This window comes from Astatotilapia calliptera, chromosome 16 (genome assembly GCF_900246225.1).
Source record: "Astatotilapia calliptera chromosome 16, fAstCal1.2, whole genome shotgun sequence".
NCBI classification, from domain to species: Eukaryota; Metazoa; Chordata; class Actinopteri; order Cichliformes; family Cichlidae; genus Astatotilapia; species Astatotilapia calliptera.
In genome coordinates this window covers 17,229,040-17,255,113 of record NC_039317.1, presented here as the reverse complement: position 1 = coordinate 17,255,113, position 26,074 = coordinate 17,229,040, and the positions used below count along the sequence as shown (strand labels likewise).

The 26,074-nt window shown below is 43.5% G+C and overlaps 1 protein-coding gene across 2 annotated transcripts in view; it reads left to right on the top strand.

Annotated features, from left to right (window-relative positions):
• igsf3 (immunoglobulin superfamily, member 3) overlaps nucleotides 1–26,074 on the top strand; it is a 75,811-nt gene that overhangs the window by 46,016 nt on the left and 3,721 nt on the right. For both annotated transcript variants that reach the window (XM_026144082.1, XM_026144081.1), the window contains 5 exons: nucleotides 700–1,119; nucleotides 4,101–4,487; nucleotides 10,577–10,984; nucleotides 13,375–13,800; nucleotides 24,516–24,926. In XM_026144082.1, coding sequence (XP_025999867.1) covers nucleotides 700–1,119; nucleotides 4,101–4,487; nucleotides 10,577–10,984; nucleotides 13,375–13,800; nucleotides 24,516–24,926 — 2,052 coding nt within the window. The remainder of the gene's footprint in view (nucleotides 1–699; nucleotides 1,120–4,100; nucleotides 4,488–10,576; nucleotides 10,985–13,374; nucleotides 13,801–24,515; nucleotides 24,927–26,074) is intronic.

The window sequence follows — 26,074 nt, the reverse complement described above, 5'->3', positions numbered from 1 at the left end:
TTATCACATTTTGATGTATCTTCTGCTTCCTTGCACCCCCCCTCTCTCTGATTTCTTCTGTTCTCAACCATCTGGCTTGGATCCCATCCTTTTTATTCTCAGTTGTATTGTAGATAGAAGGGGTTGGGCTGAATTTATTACAGTAAATTTCGGTCTTGCTGTTTTGTATATTTACTATGCGTGATCCAAATGTTCCAAAAGTTTAGTGAGACACTGTAAGATGACATTTTATTATGTTTTCTGTAGCCAGCCATATGGGATATAATCGGTCTGAAAGAAGTGCCAGAGGGGTCTCTGGAGGATTCTGTCTGTGTGAGATGGAGAAAATACCATCACCACACAGTAACATGTGAAAGTCATATATGGAAGAGGAAATGGAGGGCAGTCACCTCAGGGAAAAAAGCAAGGCTGCATTTACACCTTTTCTCACAGTGCATAAAATTAATAGCTAACAGTGGAATGGACTTTATCACATGTATAATAGCTGAAAACCCCCCAAAATGCTTTTTTGGGTGTATTTGGTTTTCCTTTTTAATCAGCTTTCTATTCTTTAAGGTCTTTTTTTTTTTCACAGAGGTAAAGGGTTCATATATTATTTAAGGAAGCAGATGATGCTAGTCTAAAACTGAGTAATTACAGAATAATTACAATTATACACGCTAAGTAATAATTGCCCCTGTTCTTCTATTTGTTTTTCAGTTATTGCTGACTCTTTGACAGTAACAGCTCCGGCCCAGACTTTGTCCAAAGTGGAAGGCGACACGCTACAGCTTACCTGCGAGGTGTCTCGGACCACAGTGCAGCACACTCACTTGTCAGTAGGCTGGTACTTAAGGTCCCCAGAGGACCCAACCGCCCCGCCTCAGGAGTTAGTCACATTGTCAAGAGACTTCGTTTTGCGCTCTGGGGGGCCGTATCGGCAGAGAATGGCAGCGGGGGACCTCAGGCTGGATAAAACTGGCGCTACAGCCTACAGGCTGACCATTCACAAGCTGCAGCCAGTCGACCAGGGGCTGCTCTACTGCCAGGCTGCTGAGTGGATTCAGGACCCAGATGGAAGCTGGTTTGCTATGACCCGCAAGCAGAGCGACAAGACTCAGCTCCGTATTCAGCCCACTGGTGAGTGAATTGTAAATGGACTGCTTTAAAAAAAAAAAAATTACCTTTGCATACACAGTGCAACTATCATTCAGCTCTCTCACTGAACCATTTATCAGTGGATAAAGCTGCCGTCCAACAAGACCGTTATACTTCTTCTCCATTAGCTTCTACTCGGCTCAACTCTACTCTGTTTCAGTCATTTTCCATTACAAGTGAGTACCACCGCAACGTTGGTGGGCTCGACACAGGTCGTTTGGAACCCCTGCCAAGTGGATATTAAAAAAGGTACCTGTTACCAGGTACTATCATCCAATGGAACACCCTAAAACAGAGGTGAGCCTGGCAGAGTTGGTACTAGTGGAACAGAGGCTTTAGAAACACCGACATGAGGAACTGGGGTTTGAACCACTAACCTTGTGAACCCTAATTCCCTTTCTCTCTGCGCCTCAGAGATAGGCCAAAGGGATCGTATTCTGTGGGAAAGAAAAGGAGGGGTGGTGGGCAGGGTATAGATATTGGTTAGTGTCAGTCCCCTCTGTCCTCTTGAGTGGCACACACTCATGCATGTGGGCCGGGTTTCACTGATTGCTGATCAGTATCTCCGGCTAAGCTCATTAGCTTTCTAAAAAGGGCTTAACTAAACCTCCGCAGATTCCCTACTTTTGTATTTGTGTCTGTTTGATGGGCAACATTACAAGCACATCCAAGAAAAATGTAACCAGCTCCAAATAGCGTGGGTGTTTGACACAGGAGACCTATGGCTTCCACATAAGCAGCTTCCCCAGCAACATGTGGCCCATGGTTCAGAAGGCAGAATGTGTTTTTCAGCCACTTCCTGCCAACAGTTTGTCCGGTGTTGATTGGGCTAGAATGCATTGCTATGAGAGAGACAGCTTTCTTTTAATGCTTCTGCCAAATGTAAAGAAAGAGACCTATGGAAAGCGGAAAGCATTATGGGAGTTTCCATCTTAGGGAGGTACTGCGGGGGTAGCAATAACAAGGTTTGCGTGATGTGCAAGTGTGTGGAAACAAAGAATGTGTTGAGTGGGCTCATATGATAATTATTTAATAGGCAGCCAACCTCTAGACCAAAAAGATGAGAAAAAAAGGCAGCTTAATATCTCATTACATGTCCTTATAGCTTCTCACCCGACTCGAGCCCATCACATTCATTGTCCTGCGTTCCACATACATAAAGTATCCCTTTGTATGCTTCCAAGAAAGGGCCAAAGAGATGGGTGATAAACTGCTTTGACATTAGCTCAGTTACCAAGAAAGCACGCAGTGGCGAATGTCTCATGCCAGTAAATCACTTCAAAGAGGAGTCATTTTGCTTTTCTCCATTAAGCATCAGATCTGCTCTGGACCGATGCGACTTGATGGTGCCCCAGATAGTCGTGCGTGGATGAGAAGGAGAGTGAGAACTCCGATGTAAAGCAGGTTTGTCAGATGAGCTCCTGCTACTTTAGTGAGGAGACAAAGGGCACAAAGAGCTCATCTCTAAACATCCTTTGTTACTCTCTGTCTTCCCTATAATCTATAATGGATGCAGGGTTGTTGCGTGACAAAGAGAATAAAGCAGTTGCGTTGTGCGAGCTATGAATGTAACTGCTCAAACTTCAGTGTAATGCGTAAATTCATTTTGGTTTTCTTTCCACGTGCTTATTGCATGACGAAGGAGCCACTTGCACGCCTTAAGGCTGAACTGGTGTATGTGACGTTCCACCTGTCCAAGTGCATATTTGACAGAGAGCCAGGGAAATTTAGAAAGGAGAGGGAGCAGCTTCTCCATTAGACTCCTATTATAAAAGATGGAGTGGATCTCAAGACAGCCCCATCACTAGCTAATCACCCACTGCCGGCATCAGAGAGATGAGCAACAGACAGAATCTTAATGTACCTTTCACCCCCCCCCCCCCTTTTTTTTTTCCACCATACCTATCTTTTTTGGTCTTTCCACTCATCTCCTCCCTTGTTCCCTTCTTTCACATACCCTCTTATTTTTCTGCAAACATTGCTCATCACTGCAGGTTTTTTTCCTTCCTCCTCTCCTCCTCACTTTGGCTGCTTGTGCTTAGCATTTACTTCTTTTTTTTTTTTTAATTACACCCCAACATGAATATGTGTTGGCTCTTTAAGATGATCTTCTACCAGATCTATACTGTATTAAATTAAAAAAAATAATCCCAGTAATGAATGCTTAGTTTCCTAATATGTATTTAATAATATATTTGGAATTTGTTGCCAGCAACACATGGCAGAAGGCAGATTTATACACATTTATGTTTTGTATGTGTCAACAATATTCTCTTACCTCTCATCATAATTATCTCTGCGTAACTAGCTCCATACTAGGGGCAGGCTTTGACCTTTTCCACACGATTCACTTTAAAGTCTTTGTAATTACTGCTTGGGGCTACCAACTCACTGAGATGTTTTGCAGCTGTCTCCGATACGTACAGAACTCAGGATCTGAACATTAATATAACAAACAGACACAAATGCAATTGCACATGCAGAGACAACAAGCATGATTTGGCCAGGTAGGGGGCCCTACCAGTGTTTATTCTGCTCTGTGGTTTTAGATCATGCAGGAAAGCAAAAGCGTGCCTGACTGTTTCAAACAGCTAACGAGAATTTTAATTAGAAGTGGGTTTTTTTTCCTAATTGCAGAGGTGAAAACTAGAGAGGAGAGAGCAGGCCTGTCTGTTATGCCACTATCCCACCGAGTGACCTCAACCATCTCTAATTTATATTCTTTTTCTCTGCACGAGCTGATGCCATGTTATTGCCCCATGGCTTTCCTGAATACATCAAACCCCACCTCTACCACCCACTGCTCAGTCTTCTTAACCCCTTTCTCTTGGGTAATGCATGTTCAGCTTACCAAGAAAATGAAGCAGCACTGTGCGCTTCGGTTTCGAGCAGCTTTAATTGAAATCTCCGTGCATTTATTAGCCTTTAACCTTGTTGTTTTTATTTGTTTTCCTTTCTTTCAGACCGGGATTTCAGCATCCAGGTGAGCACGGAGCGACGGTCCTTCACGGCCGGTGAGCCGCTGGAGCTTCGCTGCACCATTGAGGCGCAGAATGTCCCCGAGCGTTTCTTCTCGGTGTCGTGGGTCTTCAGCAGCTCACCGGTGGCCGTGGTGGGCCCCAGTGCCGTGCCTAATCTGGGCCCCGATTATGTCGCCCGGGAGGCCGCCGGTCAAATGACTGTGCGCAAAGAGAGTGTCAACGTGCACCTGCTCAAGCTGCAGCACTTGCGCCCTGAAGATGCCGGCAAGTATATCTGCCGCGTAACAGAGCGGGAGAAGACGCCCACGGGTGACTTCATCGACCGCAGCAAGAGATCCCGCAATGTCCAGATCACAGTCCAGGCACTGAGTGAGTAATAATCTGTTCACTGAAGCCAGTTGTGTGGCCGTCCTGTCCTTAGTTGTCAAGTTCACTAAGAATGATGACATTTTGATAATGGCTGTTTTATCTTCACTTAGTCCACATGTAATATCGTGCTGTGATCCTCTGCTGCGTTTCTCTGCCACCCCACCCCCGTGTCCTGTCCTTCTAAGGGTGGCTATAACGGATAGCTGCAGAGGTTCTATTGTTAGCTGTGAGTAAGAGGGAATGGGATAATGCTACTCTTATTCCTGATTTATTTTCTGTTTGAGTGGATTGCTAAGGATTGGTAATGCAGCATTATGGTCCTTCCCATTTCCTTGGCTTAGTGGGGGAGATGGGGAGGGTGGGTAACACTATAGTAGGATAATGGAGAGCAGAAGAGTCCTGAGTGAAGGAGGCTGAGCTAACAGCCATGAAATGAAAGTGTGGAGAAAGAAAAGAAGCAGAGAATGGCATCTAGCTCTCCAGGGCCCTCTAAGTGGCTCCCTAGGCTAAATTAATGTGTTCTGCTGGGGCAAACCTCCTCAGCTGGGTTAAGCAGGGCTAGCCAATGGGGTGATGTCAGCCTTGCAGCTGATTGATACAAATATACAGTTAAACCTTTAAAACCTTGTTCCCAAATCACTTCTGGTGTTTTTTCTTCTACACACTCATAGCATCTGTGTCTGATGCTGCCTTCCCTGGTCTCTCTGTGCTACCATGCCTCTGAGGACTAGAACAGTGCATGGAGCCAGCCAACTGATACCAGCATAATAAAACATAATGGCCACAAAGTAGTATCTCTGCTCAAGCAGCCGATGCTACCTTATTCTGACCGTTCTGCAGCCCCTGTTAAATCACCCCAAAACAATGGCCCAGAGCCTGCAGCAGTCTCTTGGGAATATCTCTGTATGGAAGGTTTGTTTTTCCAACAAAAGGCCCTAATGCCATATAAAGGATGTTTATAGGGTTTACACAAGATAATGGGCATGGTTATTGGTGGAGAACTTTCATGAAACACAGCAGTAGTGTTCGGGGAGCGTGTGTGTCGTATGCAGACTTTCCTTATGCCTCCTTTCTCTTACATTCAGGCACAGACACAAAGTTTGAAGATGTGCTTCATCACTTTAATTTGTGGAATTGGGGGGGGGAAGCTGTTAATGGGTTGCGACAGGGGTTTATAGTTGATGATTTAGCGGCAGGCAGAGGTTACAGCGAAGGAAAAACAGGGGTAAACACTCATGACAAATGAATGTTGATGGATGGAGTTTACCTTTGCACTGAGAGAGGGAGGGAGAGCTCACTTGCCAGACTGAATCTCTATCATAAAGATGGAAGGGACAGGTGATAAGGTAGGGAAAGAGAGTTGGGGCTCTTTGGGATTGGAGAGAAAAATGCATTCTGTTCAGCACAAAGGAGAAGGAGCCGGTGGGTAAAAATTGAAAAAATTAAATAACAGGGAAAGGAACGTTGACTAGACCAAGAGATTTTTAAGGGTAGGCAGGCAGATATATCTACATGTTACAGTCTATTCTTAGCTGTGTAAGAAAACTATGAGCTGTTCAAATGAAAGACAAAAGTAAAGGATGAAGCATTTTCCCTTTTTTAATGTGAATCTGATAGAAATAAGAATTGAATTCATTTCATATTCACAGAGGACTCATGCTTATTAGGAGAGCCGGTGAGCTGAGAGGGAGGCAGCAGAGCTTGGCCTAAGGGAAGGAAAAAAAAAAAGTGAGAATTCTTAAGCCGCACCCCCCACGAGACAGCAGCACTAGCTCCGCAGAGGGGAGGAGAGCTTATGGGTCAACCAGAGCTCCGTGATGTTTGATGGATGCTGAAGTGATAGGAGTCTAGATAAAGCAGAAAAACAGAGCAGAAGAGTCAGTAAAGACTTTTATCCTTCTCCTCTGAAGTGCCACTGAGCCCTGTGATCTGAACCTTCTTTCCTGTGCGTATTAAGGACTTGGTGAACAAGCTTCACAAGGTTCAGGAAGAGAATCTCAACCCACACACACACACAAAACTTATCAGTGTGTCTACTGTGGCTGTCACTCTGATGTGCCTGGGGCCAGTTACAAAACTGCACTATCTTACCCTGACACATGCTTCCATACACACTCATAAGCATGCAAACAGACGCACACAGCACTTTTACAGTGTTGCACTCCAGGGAAAAGCTCAGCAATTTGATTTATTGCCCATGGCCACCTCTGCTCTCTGAATTGTTTGACACAGACAGAGTTATTCTAGCTATCTCTTGGATTCAGTTTGAGAAGGAGTTACGCTTTTGGATGAGTTCCTGTGTCCTAAAATCCGTATCAAATATAGTATCTAGATCCGATCACTTTTCCTTTTTTTTTTCTCTTGTTTTCTTTTTGGGGGGCTTTTTGTGTATTTCATCTTTAATTGATATCGTGGACATTTTGCCCTAATCGACACTTACACGTCATTATTTTCCATCATCTAGTTTTCTATGAGCACGGTGACTGTGCTGGTGCAGTCATAGCATTGATCTGTGTTTTATAAGCAGCCAATATTTTATCAGGATTGGGAACTAAACATAAATTATACAGTAATTTTCATACAAGGAAAAATATAGCAGACAGAAACCACAGGCTACGTTCCCACTAAAAACAATGACCAGCCCCAGTCTGTTTTTTTCAGTATGGAACTGGTTCCAGGTTTGGACCCAGCGCTGCACTAGTGGAAAAAAGATGAAAATGTTTTGAAAAACCTCTACTTTACACAAGTGTAGAGATTGCAGTAAAATTCTGGCATGGGAGTAAAATCTATGGAGAGAAATATGCCTAAAAATGCATATGCTATGATCCACAAGTGTAACGATTTACAAATGTGTACAGTAATTTATGAAGACTCACAAATGTGTGGTTCAATCCTTGCACAAATGTGAAGTAAAACTATTTAATTTTATTTACATTTATTTATTTATATTAATTTTTCCAGAATGAAGACTGATCATTTACACACAATTTTTTAAGTTTGGTTTCACAGCTCTGATCATTTTCTCTTTCAAAAAGCTTTCTGTGCATTTAAAAGTCTAAAAATAAAAATAAAAATATTGGGGAAATCCGTTTTTTTAAATCTACAAATATAAGTCTTGGTTTTGGTATCAGTCTTAAAAATCTTATCAGTTGGTATGTAAGTAAGTAAGGTTTACTATATAGCACTTTTCAAGAACAAAACTCACAAAGTGCTTTACAAAACAGAAGTATGTATACACCAAGTTGGTTTGATTGCACTGGAATGGCTGGCGCATTAGCGTGTCAATTGAAACTAGTGCCAGCTACCCCTCACACGTCTTGATTTGATATACTTGTTAGCCTCATGATCAACCAGTCTTTTCCAGTCGAAATTAAAAACAAAACAAAACAAAACAAAAAAAAGATCAAAAGGGCCCGGCGGCTTTCAAGAGAAGTGGGAGGCAGAGTAACTGATCGCTAACATGAAAGGGTAAACCTCTTTGTCTTGTGTGCGGAGCCGATGTGACCATAATTGAAGAATATAGCACAAGATGACACTATGAAACAAAACGCCAGGACAAACAGCAGAATCTTCAGAAGGCAGAAGAGATGAAAAGAAGTTTGGTGTCATGGCAGACTGTGTTCACAGAAGCAACATTTCAAAGAGAGGCTGTTGTTAAAGCCAGTTTTATTGTGGCAGAAGCAATGGCCAAATCAGCCTGGTGACAAAGTGAGGAGGAATTTTTAAAGTGGTGCATATTTAAAGTGTGCAATCCCAGACAAAAAGTAAGCATTTTAAGTACTCGGAATACTGTTACCGATTGTCTTTGTGAGGTTGCCACCAATCTGCAAAAACAGCTGATGGAAAAAGGAGAAGACTTCGCTGCAAATTCCCTTCCTGTGACATGGTTGATACTGCCCAGCTCTCGATCTTCACGCGTCGAGCTGACTCCAGGGGAACTGTTGGGAATTAAATCAATGCAATGGCACAACTAAGGGAAAAGACATATTTGAAGAAGTAATCGAAGTGCGTAACTTAAATGAAGCTGCTTTGGGGGAGCGCCAAAGGAATGACAACAGATGGACCGCCTGCGATATGTGGTGAAAAGAGTGGCTTAGTGGACAGCTGTGTGGGAGAAGACGCACTGGTGAAGTCACAGTTTATAACTGCCTTATACACCAGTAAGTGTTGTGTGGTAAAACCCTGAAAGTGGAACGTGGAATTAGCCCGGTAACACCAACATTTATCATTACATGAACCAACGGTTTAAGAGATGATGTGTGGACATGAAGGCATGCCCTATCACACAGAAGCGTCATGGTTAAATGAAGGGAAAGTGCTGGAAAGATGTTTCAAGTTGAGTTTATGGAAAGCAAAGGGAAAGATGCCAAAGAGCTCGTGGATGAAAAATGGCTCTGTGAGTTTGAATTTTGGTGCGAAATACCAGTTCACTGTGGTAGGGGCAGCTTCAGGGGTAGGGCCATGTGATGATGAAACATGCAAGAGCTTTTAAAGCCAATCTGGCCCTGTGGGAAACACAGATGTTAGAAGGAAACCCGAGTCACTTGCTGTCAATCGATGATGGAGCAGATCTGTAGCGCTGCATTGCCCGTTGCACTTTTTGTTGAAAAACTGAGCAAACACAACTGCGCTCTCAGAGCGAGTTTTCTGACTTTGAAGCCCAGAAAATCAAGTTTGAACTTCTCAGCAATCCATTTGCAGTTGACTGTGAAAGAGCACCTATAAGCACACACACACACACTCACACAAGCTGCTCCAATGCTCTGCATGTTTGGCAGCACTTAACGCATTTGGCAACTTTCTCTGTGATAAAGACGAACACCAAACAGGAGTCTCGTTACTTGTGCACACGTTCAATCCATCCTGAAAATATTCACAGCACAGAACCTGAACCAAACACTAAACTTGCAGTTTGAAGAGAAAAACAGCGACCAGGCATCTGGCTTAAGCTGTTTTGCATCACAGCAAAGTGTGGTTAAATATATATGCTTCTTTTTTTTTTTTTTTATCTTTCAACAGATTGATCATTAAAATGTTGTTTCGTTTGTTGGTGTTAATGAAATCAGAATAATTTTAGATTTCCATCATGGACAAAACAGTTTTAATAGTCTGCAAGAAAACATTTTTACTGGAAATGACTCAGAAAAAAAGTGCATATTGAGAAAAATACATCAAAAATAAATTCTACTGATACATTCTTTCATTTTTTTTCTCCTTTTCTCGTTTGTTTGTTAGACATAAGTGTTCTTAATTCTAAGCTATTGTAGGAGAGTTAGAGTTTGTATTTCTGTATGAATAATTCACCATAATAGAAATAATTATAATAAAAAAAATCACTTTAAGTCTGTTTTCTTCAATAAAATATTTACCATGATTTGGACGTAGCCCCTCTATGACTGACCTTGACAGTCCTTGTTGTTCAAAGGCCACTCATGAGTTAAAGGATGCTGATCAGCCACAACAATAGTACCACTGATCAGTGAAGTTAATGACATTCTGCTTTGTAATAAGATGAACAAACTTTGAGCCTTAACATTAATGGCCTCAATATGAAGCACCTTTAGCAACACAGTGGGGGAGCTACACAACATTAAGTAGGCAGATAAACTGTTGTGACTCGATGTATTAGAGCCCACTTGGAATTTGACCTGACAAACAGACTCTGATGAAAAGGCTGAAGAAAACTTTTCTCTGGTCTGATGTGACAGAAGTGCAGCTCTTTCGTCAGAATGGCCCTGTGACAGCCCACAGTTTAAAAAACCACAGTTAGAGACCTGAAGATGTCACATTTTAAGTCTGTTAAGACATGAACTTATTGAAAAACACTGCGAGCCATGCTGGATAGACTTTTGCAGAGTTCTGAATTTAGTAATCCATCCATCGCATCCATTTTATTTTGCTTATTGGGGGCAGGTCACAGGGGCAGCAGCCCTAGCTGAGAAGCGCAGACTTCTTCTCCCCAGCCTCCCCCTCCAGCTTATTAGTATTATTATTTATGTAAATGGGCGTGTGGATATTTTCTCAGTCAGCTTTCTCTCTGCATCACAACCAACTCACTGTCTATCTCTGTATTTTCTCTTCCCACTCAGAGAGCAACATCACAGTGTTCTTGTCCAGTAACTCCTCAGTGGTCCTAGAGGGTGACGTGATCCAGCAGACCTGCACAGTCCACGCTACCACGGGCCCCGTGTCTGTTGTCTGGCAGTGGACAGACAGCAAAACAGCTTCACTGACCAAGGAAGTGGCTTCCATTGATCGGGACGGCACAATATGGCATAGCCCCAGCTACAGAGAGCGTGCCAGTTATGGGGAGATACGCGTGGAGAAGGTGCGAGCTGACACATTCTCTCTTTCCATACACAACGCCTTACCTGGGGACAGGGGCCTGTACCGCTGCTCAGCCACTGAGTGGCTTCACACCGGCTCTGAATCTGAGCTAAACTGGGAGAAGAGTGAAGAAAGATCCGACACCAAGATGGTCAATGTCACAACTGTCGGTGAGCAATGTCATCCTAATCTGATCTGTATTCTAATATCTACAAGTCAGTGAGGCATGTAAATGCCCTGACAATTCCAGCATGTCTGTACACAGAATCAAAGGGACACACATGGGTTTTGTGATTTGACAAATGGCTCAGGAAAAACATGGAGTCCACATGGTAGAATAAAGCATGTTTTATTCATGTACTGCTTAGGGGCTAGAGCTATTATGACACACACTCTCACACCACCTGCCTCATGTCAAGAGCAGTGCTTCCATGACACCCATGATAGACCCACACGTGCGCACACACACACTTGGATTAGCCAGAATTATTAGAATGGAAATGCAGTGGAAATGTGTTTCACAGTCTGTGGGTCTCCTCTGTCATTGCTGACTTAAGCTGAACATCCTCAGTACAGGCGGAGGAAGCCACTGGAGCAGAGCAGTGAGGCGCTGGCAGGGCAGGAGCACCGGGTGCAGCATGCACACACACATAGACACACAACTAACGGATTAGCTCCCTACAGCAGCAGACAGTGGTGCTGCAGAGAGGAGATGTCAGTTTTTAAGTGGCCATTTCTTAAGTTTGGGCAACAACAGAAACATTTGTTTGAGGAACAAGGGACATATTATGCAAATCCGAAAAAAGGAAGTCCAAAGATGTTCATCTTTCTTCAGTTGCACTTCTCGACAACCCTCTTCTCCTCCATGCTTGGCTTTCTAAATAGGCATGATAGCATGACGGTCAATACGTGTGTTATGTCTGATTTGTTTTGGCCTGTGTTTTTCCTCACTTTAGCTTCCAAAAGCATGTTTATTGGACCTAAACCTACCATGTGAATGGAGCATTTGATTTAAAAAGAAAAAGAAAATCTTACACTTCTGTTCCTGAGCTTAAAAGGCCAATAGTAGCATTTTCCGATTGAGACAAGGGGTATATCATTGGACATATACTGGACATTCAAAACTTGCATCAAAAGCAGGGTTTGTCCCACCCAGCCTCCGACAACAACAAACACAGGATTGATTACTGCTTGTAAAAGCAGTGACTGACAGTGTGGTGGGTGAAATTTCATGCGGCCACTGTGCCCATACCGTATTCTATATCATCCTTATTCACAATTCCCTTTGCTTCCTGACAAGACCTACTGAGAATAGCAAGTGGATGTCCTCTGGGACTTATTTAGTTGACTGGCATTAGGGGCCCTTATGGTGTTTCAGGTGGCACACATAAGCAGACAAATGACAGTGGAGGGTACATATTCACACACACGGTGTTCCAAACAATCAAGCACACTTTGTACGGTAATGGAAAGAAACACAATGTTTATTCACACACAAAAAGAGAGTTGTATGGGGAAAAAAATGGATCAGCGTGAAATCCTCTTTTCTGTCACTGAGGCAGACAGACTGTGAGGGGGAAATGGAAGAGGGTTGCCAGGCGATGAGAGATGGAGTGAGAGGGGAGAGTTATTGTCTGTTAGAGAATTATGGCCCCAGGCGGCTGTCCCAGCTGTAGCCAAGTCTGGACAGAAAGCCATTGATTACATCCTGAAGGACGCTGAGGATGATGACTGTCAGAGGACAGGAGAGGGTGAGGGACGGAGAGAAAGCAACGATGCTGTCGACAAGAACATAATGGAGAATGCGCAAAGTCTCAAGGAAACGAATTATCCGATCTGGCAAAAGTCAGACTTCATCAACATGTTTTCATTCCACCTCACGCTTTTTTTTGTTGTTGTTGGTGTTGTATCTGTGTATGACCATCTTTCTCATTTTCAAGTGCAATCAGTCACATTCAATGAGTGCCCTGAAATAGGTGCAGCAGGGCCAGAGAGAAAAGGGATTGTTTTTTTTTTATTATTATTATTGTTTATTTGTTTCACCCAGCCTATCTCTTTTCTCTCTCCCTCTCTGATCACTCTTGTTTTCCAGTGTAGGTGTCTGTTGGCAGTAATATAAGGAGTTGGGAGATTGTTTTTAGCTTAATGAGGATAGTTTAGACTTGGCAAGCAGTTGAGCGTAGATCGAACATCGGCGCTTAGAGGAAATCTCCCCCCTGGGTTTTCTTTGTTGCATCACCGTTAATTTTGAGGCGCTCTCTCACAGTCAAGCTTACAAATTCACACTCACGCGCACACACAGCTGTCTTTTGACACCTGTAATGATGCTGGAGAATACTTGGAGACTGAGAAATGCTTTACCTGTGAACTCTTAGATAAGTATGGTCTTATTCAGCAGTGGACTTTCTTCCTCCTGGTACCTATGCTGAAACAAAAACTCTTTCCAGAATGTGATTACTTTTTAAACTTTATTATGTAAAGATTTATCATTAGTCAGATAAAAAGCCCATTTGACTGTGTGCCAGCCTAACTTTCTTTCCCCTCTTCTTCCATCATCTAGAGTCCTCCTTCTCGGTGTCGGCCTCATCGCGCACACCATCCATAACCTTCGGAGACTCCTTTGATCTCCTGTGCCTGGTCAAGCCCCGCCATAACCCACGCGTCCCCACTTCCGTCACCTGGCACTTTAAGCCAGCTGGAACAGAAATCGATGGCGAGGCTGAAGGAGAGTTCAAAGAACTGGTGACTTTCACGCGCGAAGGCACGCTGCAGTGGGGGGAGCAACTGCTGGGATTGGGCACCCGCACCACCGTGGACCGCTCCCACTCCCACACCAATTTCTGGCTGTCTGTGACCCGGGCCGGGCGCCGTGAGGCGGGCAAATATCGTTGCACTGCAGTCCTGTGGAGGAGGAACTACGACAACAGCTGGAGCAGAGTGGCCAATCGCACTTCCAACCCACTTGGCATCAGTGTCCTACAGCCAGGTAAAGCTGCAAGACTGTGTTGCCAGGTTGACACACATCTAATTGGAGTGGACACAGACCAGCACACAAACGGGGATAAACACAGATTCAAACATACAGTCACACACAGACACACACAGACTTATACACTTTCAAATAGGGTGAAGGCACCAGAGCTTAGAGGATTTCTACCTGCTCTAATTGCTCTTAGTCTGTGGTTTAGCCACTAATTGGAGTTTCTCTGTGTGTGTGTGTGTGTGTGTGTGTGTGTGTGTGTGTGTGTGTGTGTGTGTGTGTGTGTGTGTGTGTGTGTGTGTGTGTGTGTGTGTGTGTGTGTGTGTGTGTGTGTGTGTGTGTGTGTGTGTGTCTGAGTATGCAGGGCAGGGTGGAGCCTCCTAATGGAGCGCAGTGAATGGATTGCTAAATATCCCACAGGAAGAGAAAACTGAGTGAAGGAGGGAGGAGAGAAAGTAGCAAAGGACAGAGACGGAGCGAGAGAGAAAGTGTGATAAAGGGAGTGAGCGATCTGTCCTTGAACCCTTTTCCTCAGCGGAGGCATTAAACTGTCTATTCCGCCCTCATTGGCCTTCTGTGCTTCACAGGCACACTCACATGCACGCACAGAACCCATTCAGACACAGCCCAATTAGTGGCCGAATGCAAACAAAAAATCCCCACAAAGAAGCACAAACCCGCTTTGGCCCAATTTAGCCCAGTCTGATGTACCTTAACAGTACGATACTTCATTTATTCAGGTGAATTTACCCCTGGAAAAAAGCTCATCCTGCTGATAAAATAACCCACTATTTTCGTAGGATTTAAAGCAGTCCAACTAAGCGTTGTTGTACCTGCTGTACAACAGGGGATCCGATTTGTTGGATTTAGCAGGAAGAATGTCAGCGAGATGTGTGGGTGGGATGACAAGTAGGCTTTCAAGTGTTAAAATAATATCAGCAATCATTGAAGTGAAATACAAAGATTTGGTCTGCAGTGTTCTACATGTGACCGTGAACAATGCGTGCCTGCAGGCACCTGTTCAGGTGGGGATAAGTGAGATGCTGTATTGAGTTCAGAGGCACTTTGTGATGATCAACAGCACTTTTCAAGTCGGCCAGATGAATGTCGTTGCACGTATAGTATGAATAGTCTTTCATTCCGTGGTGCTGTTAATTCAGATGCTGTTGCAGAAAGTCATACTGCAACAGATGAAACTTTCTTTAGCAAAGCATCTTATGGTGAATGTCAATTTGGTCGTTTTGACCAAGTGTCCCACGCCCAGTAGAATTTCAGCAAAATCATATTTTCATCAGTACATCTTCTTGTCAGTCAGTACAATACACTGACTCAGCTTTCGTACTTGATCCAAGGTCAAGATGACCCAGCTGAACATCACCTCTCTTCCTGCTCTCAAACTCAACTCAGACTTAATGTCTCTCCCGCTGCGGTCCTCAGTGTAACCCACACATGCACCTCCAGATGAGTGCAGATGGGACTAAAACATGTAAGAAAGAAATACGAGCAATAAGAGTTCAGTTTTATTATCTAGAATGGAGCAATATATAATGCAAACATGTATTAAACAAACCTATAGAAGCACTACAGTGCAGAGACGGTGCTTTACTTGCGTGACTGATTCTGCTCTGACCTTAACCGCTCATGCAGACCGCGCTGCATCTCCGGCCCCTTCAAAAAGTATTTGGAAATCAACTTATCATCCTGAATGCTCATTTACCTCCTGCCCGTGCGCAGTTTACTTTGTTTATCCATAACCAGAAAAATGTAAAAGGACACAAACACACAGAGACAGACATTTCATAGCAATCAGGGGTCTCCTCCTTCCACTCTCTTTTCCAGCAGTGTCTGTCTCTAAGACAAAGTGATCGGTTAGCTTGGTAATACCATTAGTTACCATGACGATGTGATCAGTTATCGACTTCAATCCAATCAGTAACCGTAACGATGCAGTCATTCTGTGCATGAGGGCACTGTCACACAGGGGAGGGCGAGCGACTGATTTCCTTTATCTCATTGGTTGCCAAAGCTTATTTCAGTCATGGTCATGCCGTGTTCGTGTCCACTGCCTCTTATGGGGTTTTCTATCTTCTTCTTCTTCTACATTTCTTTTTTTGGTTGTGACCTGCATTTAGGCCGATGATTCATTTGTCAAAATGTAGGACGTCTCTTTCTGCCTCACGCCTCTCCTCACCATCTGTTTTTCCTCACTGTTTCCCTAAATGTTAACCACTCCTGGCTAAATGAGCGGCTGGCATTTACTGTTCCTCTCCCACAGAAGTGGGATAAAGGAGAGTGTGTGTAATGAGGTGTGAGCAAACACAGCATCTGACCAGATACATAATTGAGAGACTTTAAACCATGCTTCCAGAGGTACTTTTTCAATATGTATGAGCTGCTTTGGCAGCGTACATACATACTGCATATGGGCATGCCGCACACCTTATGGTCAGCTTCTGCAAGCTTTCATGTTAATATCTGACAGGTTGACCAGCTTGTTAAAAATGTACTGTTAAGAAACCTTGAAATGTGGCTACTTTGACCTTTGACCTACTTTGATGTACCACTACATTCAAATAATAATAATAATAATAATAATAACATATTTATATATATATATATATATATATATTTTTTTTTTTTTAGTGGCTTACCAATGTATAAAGAATCACCCAACAGAAAAACAGTTTCTCTCAGCTTTCTGATGGTCTGTTATACCGCTATCTTTAATTCAGAAGAAAGGTACATGTGTGCCAAGCATAGGGAGGTTTGTATATGTGAAATGGCGCTCTTCATTAAAATATCGCTGAACTTCAAAAGCAGGGACTTAAAACTTGTTTGCCCTTGATCAACAGAAGAAAATAAAAATGTTGGAAGTCGATGAAAGCCGGACCAAACCCTCTGAGGAGTAGGCTGGTCAGCGTTATACACCGTCAAACTAGTGGGGTGTCTGTAGCCCAGTCCAAGCCTACATTTTCCAGATTTCATTAACAGTACGATGCCTGTCCCATGAGTCATATCAGACAAGTTCACCACCATATCTGCACACGCATACAGTTATTATGTTCATTGTGAGAGGCAACTCTGTGCAGCAGTTTGGCTTGAATTATCCACCATAGCCTACATGGAGAAAACCATCGCTCACATAGGAGCACAACCATCATCATCCTATACAAGAGCACAGTGTCTATGTGTGCGTGTGTACACACATTTGGAGGGGGGTTGTCTCCCTGAGCAAAAGTGTAATTATCTTATGATGGAACATGATTCCGTATTAGATCCCACAGCAGAGTATAGTCGCCAACAAACGGAAATAACATAAACACGCCGTGGCTATACAGCTTCACGTACAGTGGTAGTGATATTAGATTTCACCTGATTGAGTTTTCTCTTTGTATCTTTCTGAAACGCAATAATGGCAAACACATGTTCAGCATGGCAGATCACCGGGGAAGCCTCAGTCTCTCTAACACAATCTAATATCATCTACTCATAACGCAGACTACACACACACACACACACACACTCGTACGCAGAAAACACAAAACTAATTATGCTGAATCTTCCCTAATGGAACGAGAATTTAGATTAATGATAATTTGGGGAGATCAATACATTTTTCTCATCACTGTAGTGTGTGCGTGTGCACTTCTGTGCGCGCGCGTGCGTGCGTGTCTGGTATGAGGAGCGGGATATTAAGGCCGCCTGGTTATTGGCTGAGTTAGAATGATGATGGTGATGATGGGGTGGGGTGTCCCACTTAGAGTTTCTCCTCATCTAATCTCCCACACATGCGTTTCCCTGGCTACCTTTCGCTCACATGATCAAACATCGCAGTGCAGGAATGGATTCCTTTTTTATTTTTGCTTGTTCCTAGCCTCCTCTCTTGTTTTGCTCCCTTGTGGTTGCGCTTTGAGTTAGAGAATATATTCCTCATACCGTCATGTCCCGCCTTGTGGGCCAGCAGTTGGAGATGCCGCGTGCGCCCTCCTTTCATGCCACTGAAGTAGTTGCCTCCCAGGCTTTTATTGATAATGCTGCCTTCACTGCAGTGACTGGAGATTGCTGCGTATCAGGGAATAGATGGGAGCTGTCTGTCTTAGGGCCTGGCCTGTCACCCTCATGTCTTCCTTTTCTTTCTATATTGTGTTCTCACTCTTCCCATAAGTATCTAATGTCCTCTTTCCCCTTTACTCTCACTTAGCTGCATGTTTCCCTGCAAACGCCCCCAGCTTCTGCCTCAGTCTTGTGATTTTCAGTATTTTATAATTCCCTTCTTCCCTCCTCCTCATAATTCTTCAGATAGCTTCTTCATCATTGTTAGTATCTCCTGTATAATAAGGATATGGAAGCTCTGCTTGTTTTTTGCACAATAGAGGCTTTACCACAGTGTCATTGCTGGTGACAGGGTTCTAAATCTTTTTTGTGCCCCTTTCTTTTTTCCCTTTTTTTTTTTTTTTGTTGGCCTGCGATGGATGTAGTTTGGGATTGCCACAAGCTCACCTGAGGCAGAGCTCTGTGTACGGGGCTGCTGCATCCATTTCTGAAACACATCACCTGCCTCATCAAATGTGTTCTTTGCATATGCAAATGTTCAACGTGCAGTCATGGGCCGTTTGTCTGCACACACGCGCATAAATGCGCAAGGTCGTGATGTGTGATAAATTAAGAGACTTTGAGGGGTGTGGTGAAACGGAAAATAATTTCCCAAAAAGGTTTTTTGATTAATCACGTCTGTTTCAGACATTCAAGGTCAGGTTCCCTCCGATCGCGTCTTCTTCTTTTTCACGCGAGCGAATCCTCACGTTCTCTCTCGTGCACTCACAACGGCACATTTTTCTGTCAAACCCAATCCAATCTCCGGCTCGTTTCCTTGTTCGGCCCTATCTGCCGACACAATGAGATTCTCTGTGTTGTGTCTCTCCATCTCTCATAAGCACCCGTGTGTGTGTGTGTGTGTGTGTGTGTGTGTGTCCTGCTGCTGCTGTAATTGAAGTCGTAACTCAGAGCTAGATACAGTGCTGCTGCTCCCCATGTAAATCAGCAGCTAATAGTAGGAGCGAGCAGAAAACGGCCCTGCAGTGCTGCCTCCTGAATACACACCCGCTCTCGCCCTCCTCCATCCTGCACTAACAGAATGGCCACTGTTCTGTGGTTTAATGTGCATAATGTGTTTTATGCTCATCGGCAGACCCCTTTCAAACACACACACAGGCAAGCATGAAGACACATGGCTCAGTCTGATACATCTTGTGCTCTCCCCTTTGTGCAAAGTTTTTCTGGGTCATTAATGTCCCGAACGTTGCCCTGACCCCAAGAGGATGCACACCTCTTGTGCATCCTGTTCCTGCTCTCCAGCCTGCTTACAACAGTCAGTCTTTCAGACAGGCTGGCAGGAAATAGGAAATGAATTTGGTTTGACATTGTGTTTTACAACTAGCTATGAATATATATTGCATGGGTTTGCCCTGTATGCGGATGTGTTCAAGGCTGTCCTTATGTGCAGATATCCCTATAATAGGCCCAGTCTTAATGAAATTATTCAAGGGGAGTTGTGGAGTAGAATTGAGAAGTGGTGCTATCCCTTTGACACAATGGGATCATAGATACATCATGGTCGTTAGCATAGACATTAGCCTCCTAGTTCAGAAGAGAAGCCAATTGTCAGTCGGGTGAAGCCTCTCCCTCGTTGTTTCTGACACTCTTATCTATGACCCCGCTCACAGAGGTCCAGACAAGCTGGCATCTGTAGCATTGTATGTTGTGTGTAAAGTGGCAGGGGTTGGCAAGTAGCATCAGGCCAAAGCGTGCTGTCCTGCAGAGGATTGGGGTGTGTCTAAAGCCTTCAGTCCTGACATGCTTGGTGTCCTGGCTGTGGATAAGCCCCAGGCTGTGCTAAGGCTAATGCTAAAGGCGGAGCAGGCAGCCATTAAGACTATAAGTCCTCTGGAGTGGAGCTGAAGAGGCTGCCTGCTGCTTTTCAAAATCCCCCCAGGAGCATGTTCTCACTTTCTGTCTTTTACATCTCTCTCATCTTTTCCAGGCTCTCTTCCTCCCTCTGCACCCTCACTTTCACTTGTCTTGTGAATATCTGTTCAGCTGATGATTTATCCCTTAACTTTTCCATTTTTCTCTCATCCTGTCTTCTTTAAGAAAAAAATCTCATCCCTCTCTATGTTCGCCTTTTTTTTTTTTTGCTTTTATTCATTTCTCTTGTGTGTGGCTCTTTCTCCCTGTCTCTTGCCCACTTTTTCTCCCTTTAAAGTGGAGGCATTATATTGTGGCCTAGTAGAAAGCTTGTCAGCTCAGTGGTCATTAAGTAATCATTAGACTATTTAAAAAAAAAAAAAAGAAGCCAAAGTCGTAGGCAGAGACCCAGCAGCACCTCTGGCGTTCACACTTCATTTACTGTATGCCTCATTAAAATTAATGTATCTACAGGTTAGTCTGTTGAATATTCATGCAAGCATCAGGTGATTAGAGAGACTGGCATAAATGACTGTAGGGCAAAGAGGTTATGACTGATCAATACAAAGACTGTGATGAAGGCACACGACGAGAGGGTTGAATCAGATTTTTTTTTTTAACCTGAAACTCAATGTATTAAAAGACTTCACCTAAAGCGGCGACAGCACAAAACACACACGCAAGAAGAAAAAAAAAAAGGAAAATGAACTGCAATTTTCTCCCTTGACAAAGAAAAAAGGATAACTTTTTTTCTTTGATTTACCATCTCTAGCTGTATTCTCCTCTTCTGAGCGCTCGGCCGGGCAGTTTTGTAGATCCTTTGAAGTTATCCTAAAATTTTGTTATGAGCTTGTGCTTGTGTGAGCTGTGGTTGGTATGCTCTGATGTGCCACAGTAGCATCCTTAGCTGTACACTTCTCCTCCCCCTGGACTCAAACTTGTTTTCATCTGCTATGCTTCATAAACAACAATTGTGCAGTGCTGCTTTTGGGATTTGCAGTGCACTTTGCTATCCCCCCCCCCCCCCCCTTTTTTTTTTTTTTTTGCATCAAAACTGGGCTGTTGTTTGTAGCCTTTATGTACTTGCCTCCACTGATGACTAAATGGAATAAAGACAGTTTTGTCTCAACTCTGCACTTTCCTGTAGCTATTAAACCAGACAATATCCGCACACATGGAGAAGGGATGAGATGAGGGTTCAGTGAGCCAATTAGTGTGACTCCACTGTGTGGATTTGTGTGTACTGTAATGACTGTACATGCCCAGCAAACTGCTGAAACACAGTATTTCCAGTAGAGCCGAGACAATTGTGGACTGAGCCGTGCTCTGTCTCTCATTACATCTCCATTTCATCAAGTAAAATTCATTTCAGGCTTTCTGTGGAGCAAAAATCAGACTTTTTGATTAAACGTTATTCAGTCCTGGATGCTGATGTAAGGTTTAACTGAGTTGTGTGCAAGATGCTGTCAACATTAATGCTCAAGGTTAAATGAAAAATTGTTATGTTTATTCCGTGAGTTTAAAGAAGAGAATTCAAGTGTTACTACATAAAGAATTCCGTGCGTTGCTGTTCACACCCGACTAACAACTTGACTGGCACGTGAACTAATGCGGAGCAGTGAGAACAAGTGTTTCCAATTACGGATTTGTCTTACTTCGTGGATGAACCCTTGAGGCTTATTAAAGAAACGCTGTAGCCAAAAACGTGTGATGACAGTTAAAAAAGGTATCGACAGCCTTGCTGACACACAAGAATGCAGAACTACTCTTGCTGTTTAGGGAATGCACATAGATGATAAGCATCCTTGTTAACAATCAACGCTTGAACTGCCTCCCTGTGCTGGTTTTCTTCCCACAACATAATGAATCTTCCCCCATCAGTGCTGCACATAAAAAAGCACTGCACACTGTACGCACATCATCCTGAATTTTTAGCTCGTCTGCTGCTTGCGTCAGCACATGCACTCTTGGTAGGAATGGCTATAGTGTAGCTGACAGAAGGAACTTCGCTCTCTGTGGGAATGGACACGTGTCAGGATTTGACAGGCTGATCTGTGAAGTCGCTTTCACAGCATGAGGATTCTGCAGGGAGCGGAGACTTTTAAGATGTTTTGGCATATGAAAAGATGCATTTTCTTTCCTTTAATTTTTCTTTCTGCTTCTGTGCTCATTGTTCTCAGATTTTCTTTTTCTTCTACTTCTTTTTCTTTTTGTTTTTTTTGTCCCTTCAGTGTATGCTTGACTGAGCAATAATAACTTGTAATAGCTCATGATGCTACTTAATAGCTCTCAAATAATTAGCCTATTTTAGATTTTTAAACGGCATATCTGTAAACACTGATGTACGAAAAAAGGCTTTCAGCCCCCAGTTTTTCTCCTGGCTGCCGATTCAAACTTCAGAATGGAAATGGCAGAGAATCGCTTTGTCCTGTGCCAATCCAATCCTGCATGGTTCCACTTCAGGAGGTTCGGAAGTAATTCTCCTGAAAAAAAAAGAAAAAGAAAAAAGGATTGCCAGGATTCCACAGGGCTCTACCGCAATTCCGGATAGGGACATTGTCGGGCTTCCTCCCAAGTCTAGTGGGTACAGAGGTAAAGGGGCAATGATGACGACTAATTTAAGATGCTAGCTTTACTCTTACGCAACATGGTGGTCTCACAATGTCTTGTAGACAGGCGTCTTTTGAATGCAGCTAAACACACGCATACTGAATGTACGCGGCAGCTTTGAAATATTACAAACGGCTCTCATTTTAGCATGCGTGCCAATCTGTGGATAAGGATGAGCCTCTCTAGGCAGATGGCTATGACCCTAGGCAGTCAATCATTCAGTCAGTCATAGCAAAGCCTAGCGTGAGCTAGAAGGGTGCATGAATTTGGGGATACAGAAGGTTGTTTTACAAAGGAGAAACATAAAAAGGAATTGGGAAGCTTTAAAAGGAGGTCAGATATAGTTCAAGTTATCAAACAGGAAACAAAATGTACATGACAACTCATTAACATCGAATTAATACAAATGCACTGCATATTGCACATCATATCTGTTTTTATTTACAGTTTTGGGTTTTTTTTACAGATATGCCTGACTCTCAAAGCATCAATACCCAAATTTTCCTTTGAAAATAAATTTTTCAATAAAATCTTTCTTTTAACTTTGGGGGGAAATGTCAAACTGTGCTTCCATCTCAAAATATAAAAACGGTTCGGAAATGGTCGGATGGAGGACAAGTGGAAAAAGAATATGGCTGTCATCCAGCATTTTATGCCAGCTTTAGGTACTCGACAGTTTTTGATGTTCAGTGGAACAGATGCATTGCAGCATTGCCAAAACTGTAGGTTTGAGATCTATGGTGCTATTTGTGATCTCAAGTATATGATATCTAAGTATCAATTTTGGGGTTTTTTTGTGTCTGTTTAATCTTTATGTTATTAATTACAATAAAAACTGCATCTATAGATGCATTACAACAGGCAGTTTTTTAAAACTGCTGTTTTAATCCATCCAGAAATCACCCATGTCCTTTAGATAATGCTAGCTGATACCTCAAAATGTGTTTTACACTCATTCTGGTGTGAAGAAAGATGGCATTTCCTCAAGATGCATGTCTATAGCTGCTCACATGTATGGAATCTGTTTCCCTGCACACGAGTTCTACCAGTCAAATTGTTGTTGTGCAGGCAAGATGGTTAAAACTAGTTATAGAGGTGGTGTGCCAATTCCACTGGGAAAAACCGCTAAAAAATAAACTATAAATGCAAAACTATGCAGACCTGTTTGGCTTAATGTATGAATATTTGATTGCTTGTAAGTACCCCTGTTGTTATGATTGTTGAAGACAGATCTTCACTGCATTATAACAAGTATTTTCACGTCTCATGTAAATTACAGAAGCTCTTACATCATGAAAAAATGTGGTTTTCACGACAGGAACGGAGAATTATGAGGTGCAGGTGGACATAAGATGTATGAAAACACACAATTTCTGTCCTTGTGTTTTCATACATTCTATGACAAGGATGTTTATGTCTACACGCATTTTTGTGGTTTTCTACATACTTTGCTCAACTAATCCCTCTCCCCCCAGGCATTTGACAGTGGGACTCTGGTTGCGGTCACACCTGATGTACCTGCAACTAATCCTATCGCACAACCAATGTCACTGTAACCAATCCTGTCACAGCACTCAGGGCAGCCTCAGTTCCTTCCTGACATCCCAGTCACACCTCGCTGTCGTCTCCTTCCTCTCCTATCTGCTCTCTTCCCTCCTTGCTTGACTTTATAAATGGATTCCTACTTCGTTTACTTTCTGGCAGACTGACAAGACGCCCCCCCCCCCCCCCCCCCCCCCCCAACTGCTTTTGTCTTATATCTTACTTAATAACGTAGCCCTACTTTGCAATCCACCCCACTACCATTCACCCTTGTCTCTTCTCCTGTTCTGCATCTTATCATACATTTTTACTTTGATACCAGCAGACCTCCCATCCCTGCAGCTTTGGTTTTCTTGACATTTCCCTCTCCTTCCTGTTCCCTTCTTTCTCTCTTTCTTCATCAACCGCTGCACCCACCCACACATCACTATCTTTTCCTCCCCTGGTGCCACCAGAAATAAACCTAGCAACATGTCGTCTGTCACAAAACAGAAATTGCATTGTGTACCTGTCACCAGCGCTCACATTTTCCTATACCCATAGAAATGACTGTCTGCTCCTTTTCCTTTTCTCCCTTTTCCCCCATCTCCCTTCATTCCTTGCAGAGAGTAAGCTGAGAGTGCAAAAGAACAACCAGTCTCAGGTGTACCTGGAAGACAGCCGTGTCAGGATCAATTGCTCCATCACCTCCCAGACCAACCAGGACTCCCAGCATACCGTGATGTGGTACGTGAGACGAGCGACCGGGTCGGAGGCTGACGAGCTGCTGCTGAGGATCGAACGCTCCGGGGCCTTCGAATATGGCGCCTACGCAGATGAGGAGAGACTGAGACGGCGTGTGCAGGCTGAGAGGTTGTCACCCCGTCTGTATGTGCTGACGCTGAACAGGGCTGAAAGCAGCGATTCTGGCACGTACTACTGCTTGGTGGAGGAGTGGCTGAGTGACCCAGATGGAGTCTGGTATCGACTCTCCCGGGATTCCTCGGGGTTCACGCAGGTTCTGGTCAGAAAACCAGGTGAGCAAGCAGTGCTTTTCCCTTTAACCAAATCCATGTTTATTCCCACTGCAGCGAGGTAGCAGCTGCCACTTAAGCCCTACATTTTGTGATCCTTTAAACCACTTAACCATTGTTAACTCAATCCTTCCTCCAACTTGCTTTCCTCCCTCTATGACATGCTATGTCTCACTCCAATGACCTTACACCTGCCCCAGCCAGAGCTCAGGTGGAAAAAGATGGATTGAAGTCATGCCAGCTGATGGAAAACCCTAATCCTCTTGTCCAGAATTCAAAAACTTGAGCTTAAAGCTATGATGTTCCAACTGCCACCTACACTCTGACATCCCACCTCATTACAGTTATTTTAGGAACTCTCCAACTTGTATCTTTTTCCTCTCCCTAACTTGACTAACTTCCTCTCCCTTTTCTCATTTACCTAAACCCTCCTACTCTTCATATACAAAGAGATTCTTTGTCTAACCCCATAAATGCCAATAATAACTGAACAGTCCTGCTGAAGGTGACTTTTCAGGCACTTGGGGAGCAGTATTCATCTGCCAGGTGTGCTGTTTACAATGCAGAATTTATATCATTGATCAGGCATCTGTCCAACTAGAATGTGAGGATGAAAACACCTGGTGATTAGCCCGTAGAGTAAGAAGTGCTTACAGTACTATGTTTTTAAGTTGAATCTGGTCTACCAGTGCATAGCTGAAGCACTCAGCTACTCACGCAAATGAAAATATTTTGAAATATGCGCATCGTATACAAGGCTTGTTTTGGGGAGACTAACTCGTCCCTTTCATGCTTCAGAGAGTTAACACAATATATGTGGAAACTCATCATGCAACATGGACTGTAACTTTTATTATTCATGACCCTATAGATTTCAACTTTTATGGACATGTAAACATCTTCATAAGCTAAATATAAAATGCGGTATAAACGTCGTAGATGTTCATTAAGGTGTTAAAACATTCACCCAGGAAGTCATCCAAAAATCTGCCTGTCGAGAAAAAAGATGAGGGGAGACGTGTGCCAGAACTCTCCTTTTTTTCCCCCTGCTTTCCTGCTGTGCTTTCTGCTTCTCATTATGCTTTAACAAGGAGACCGTTCCAAACTGTGTGTGAGATGAGTCCAGGCATGCCAAGTCTGTACTGTCATTT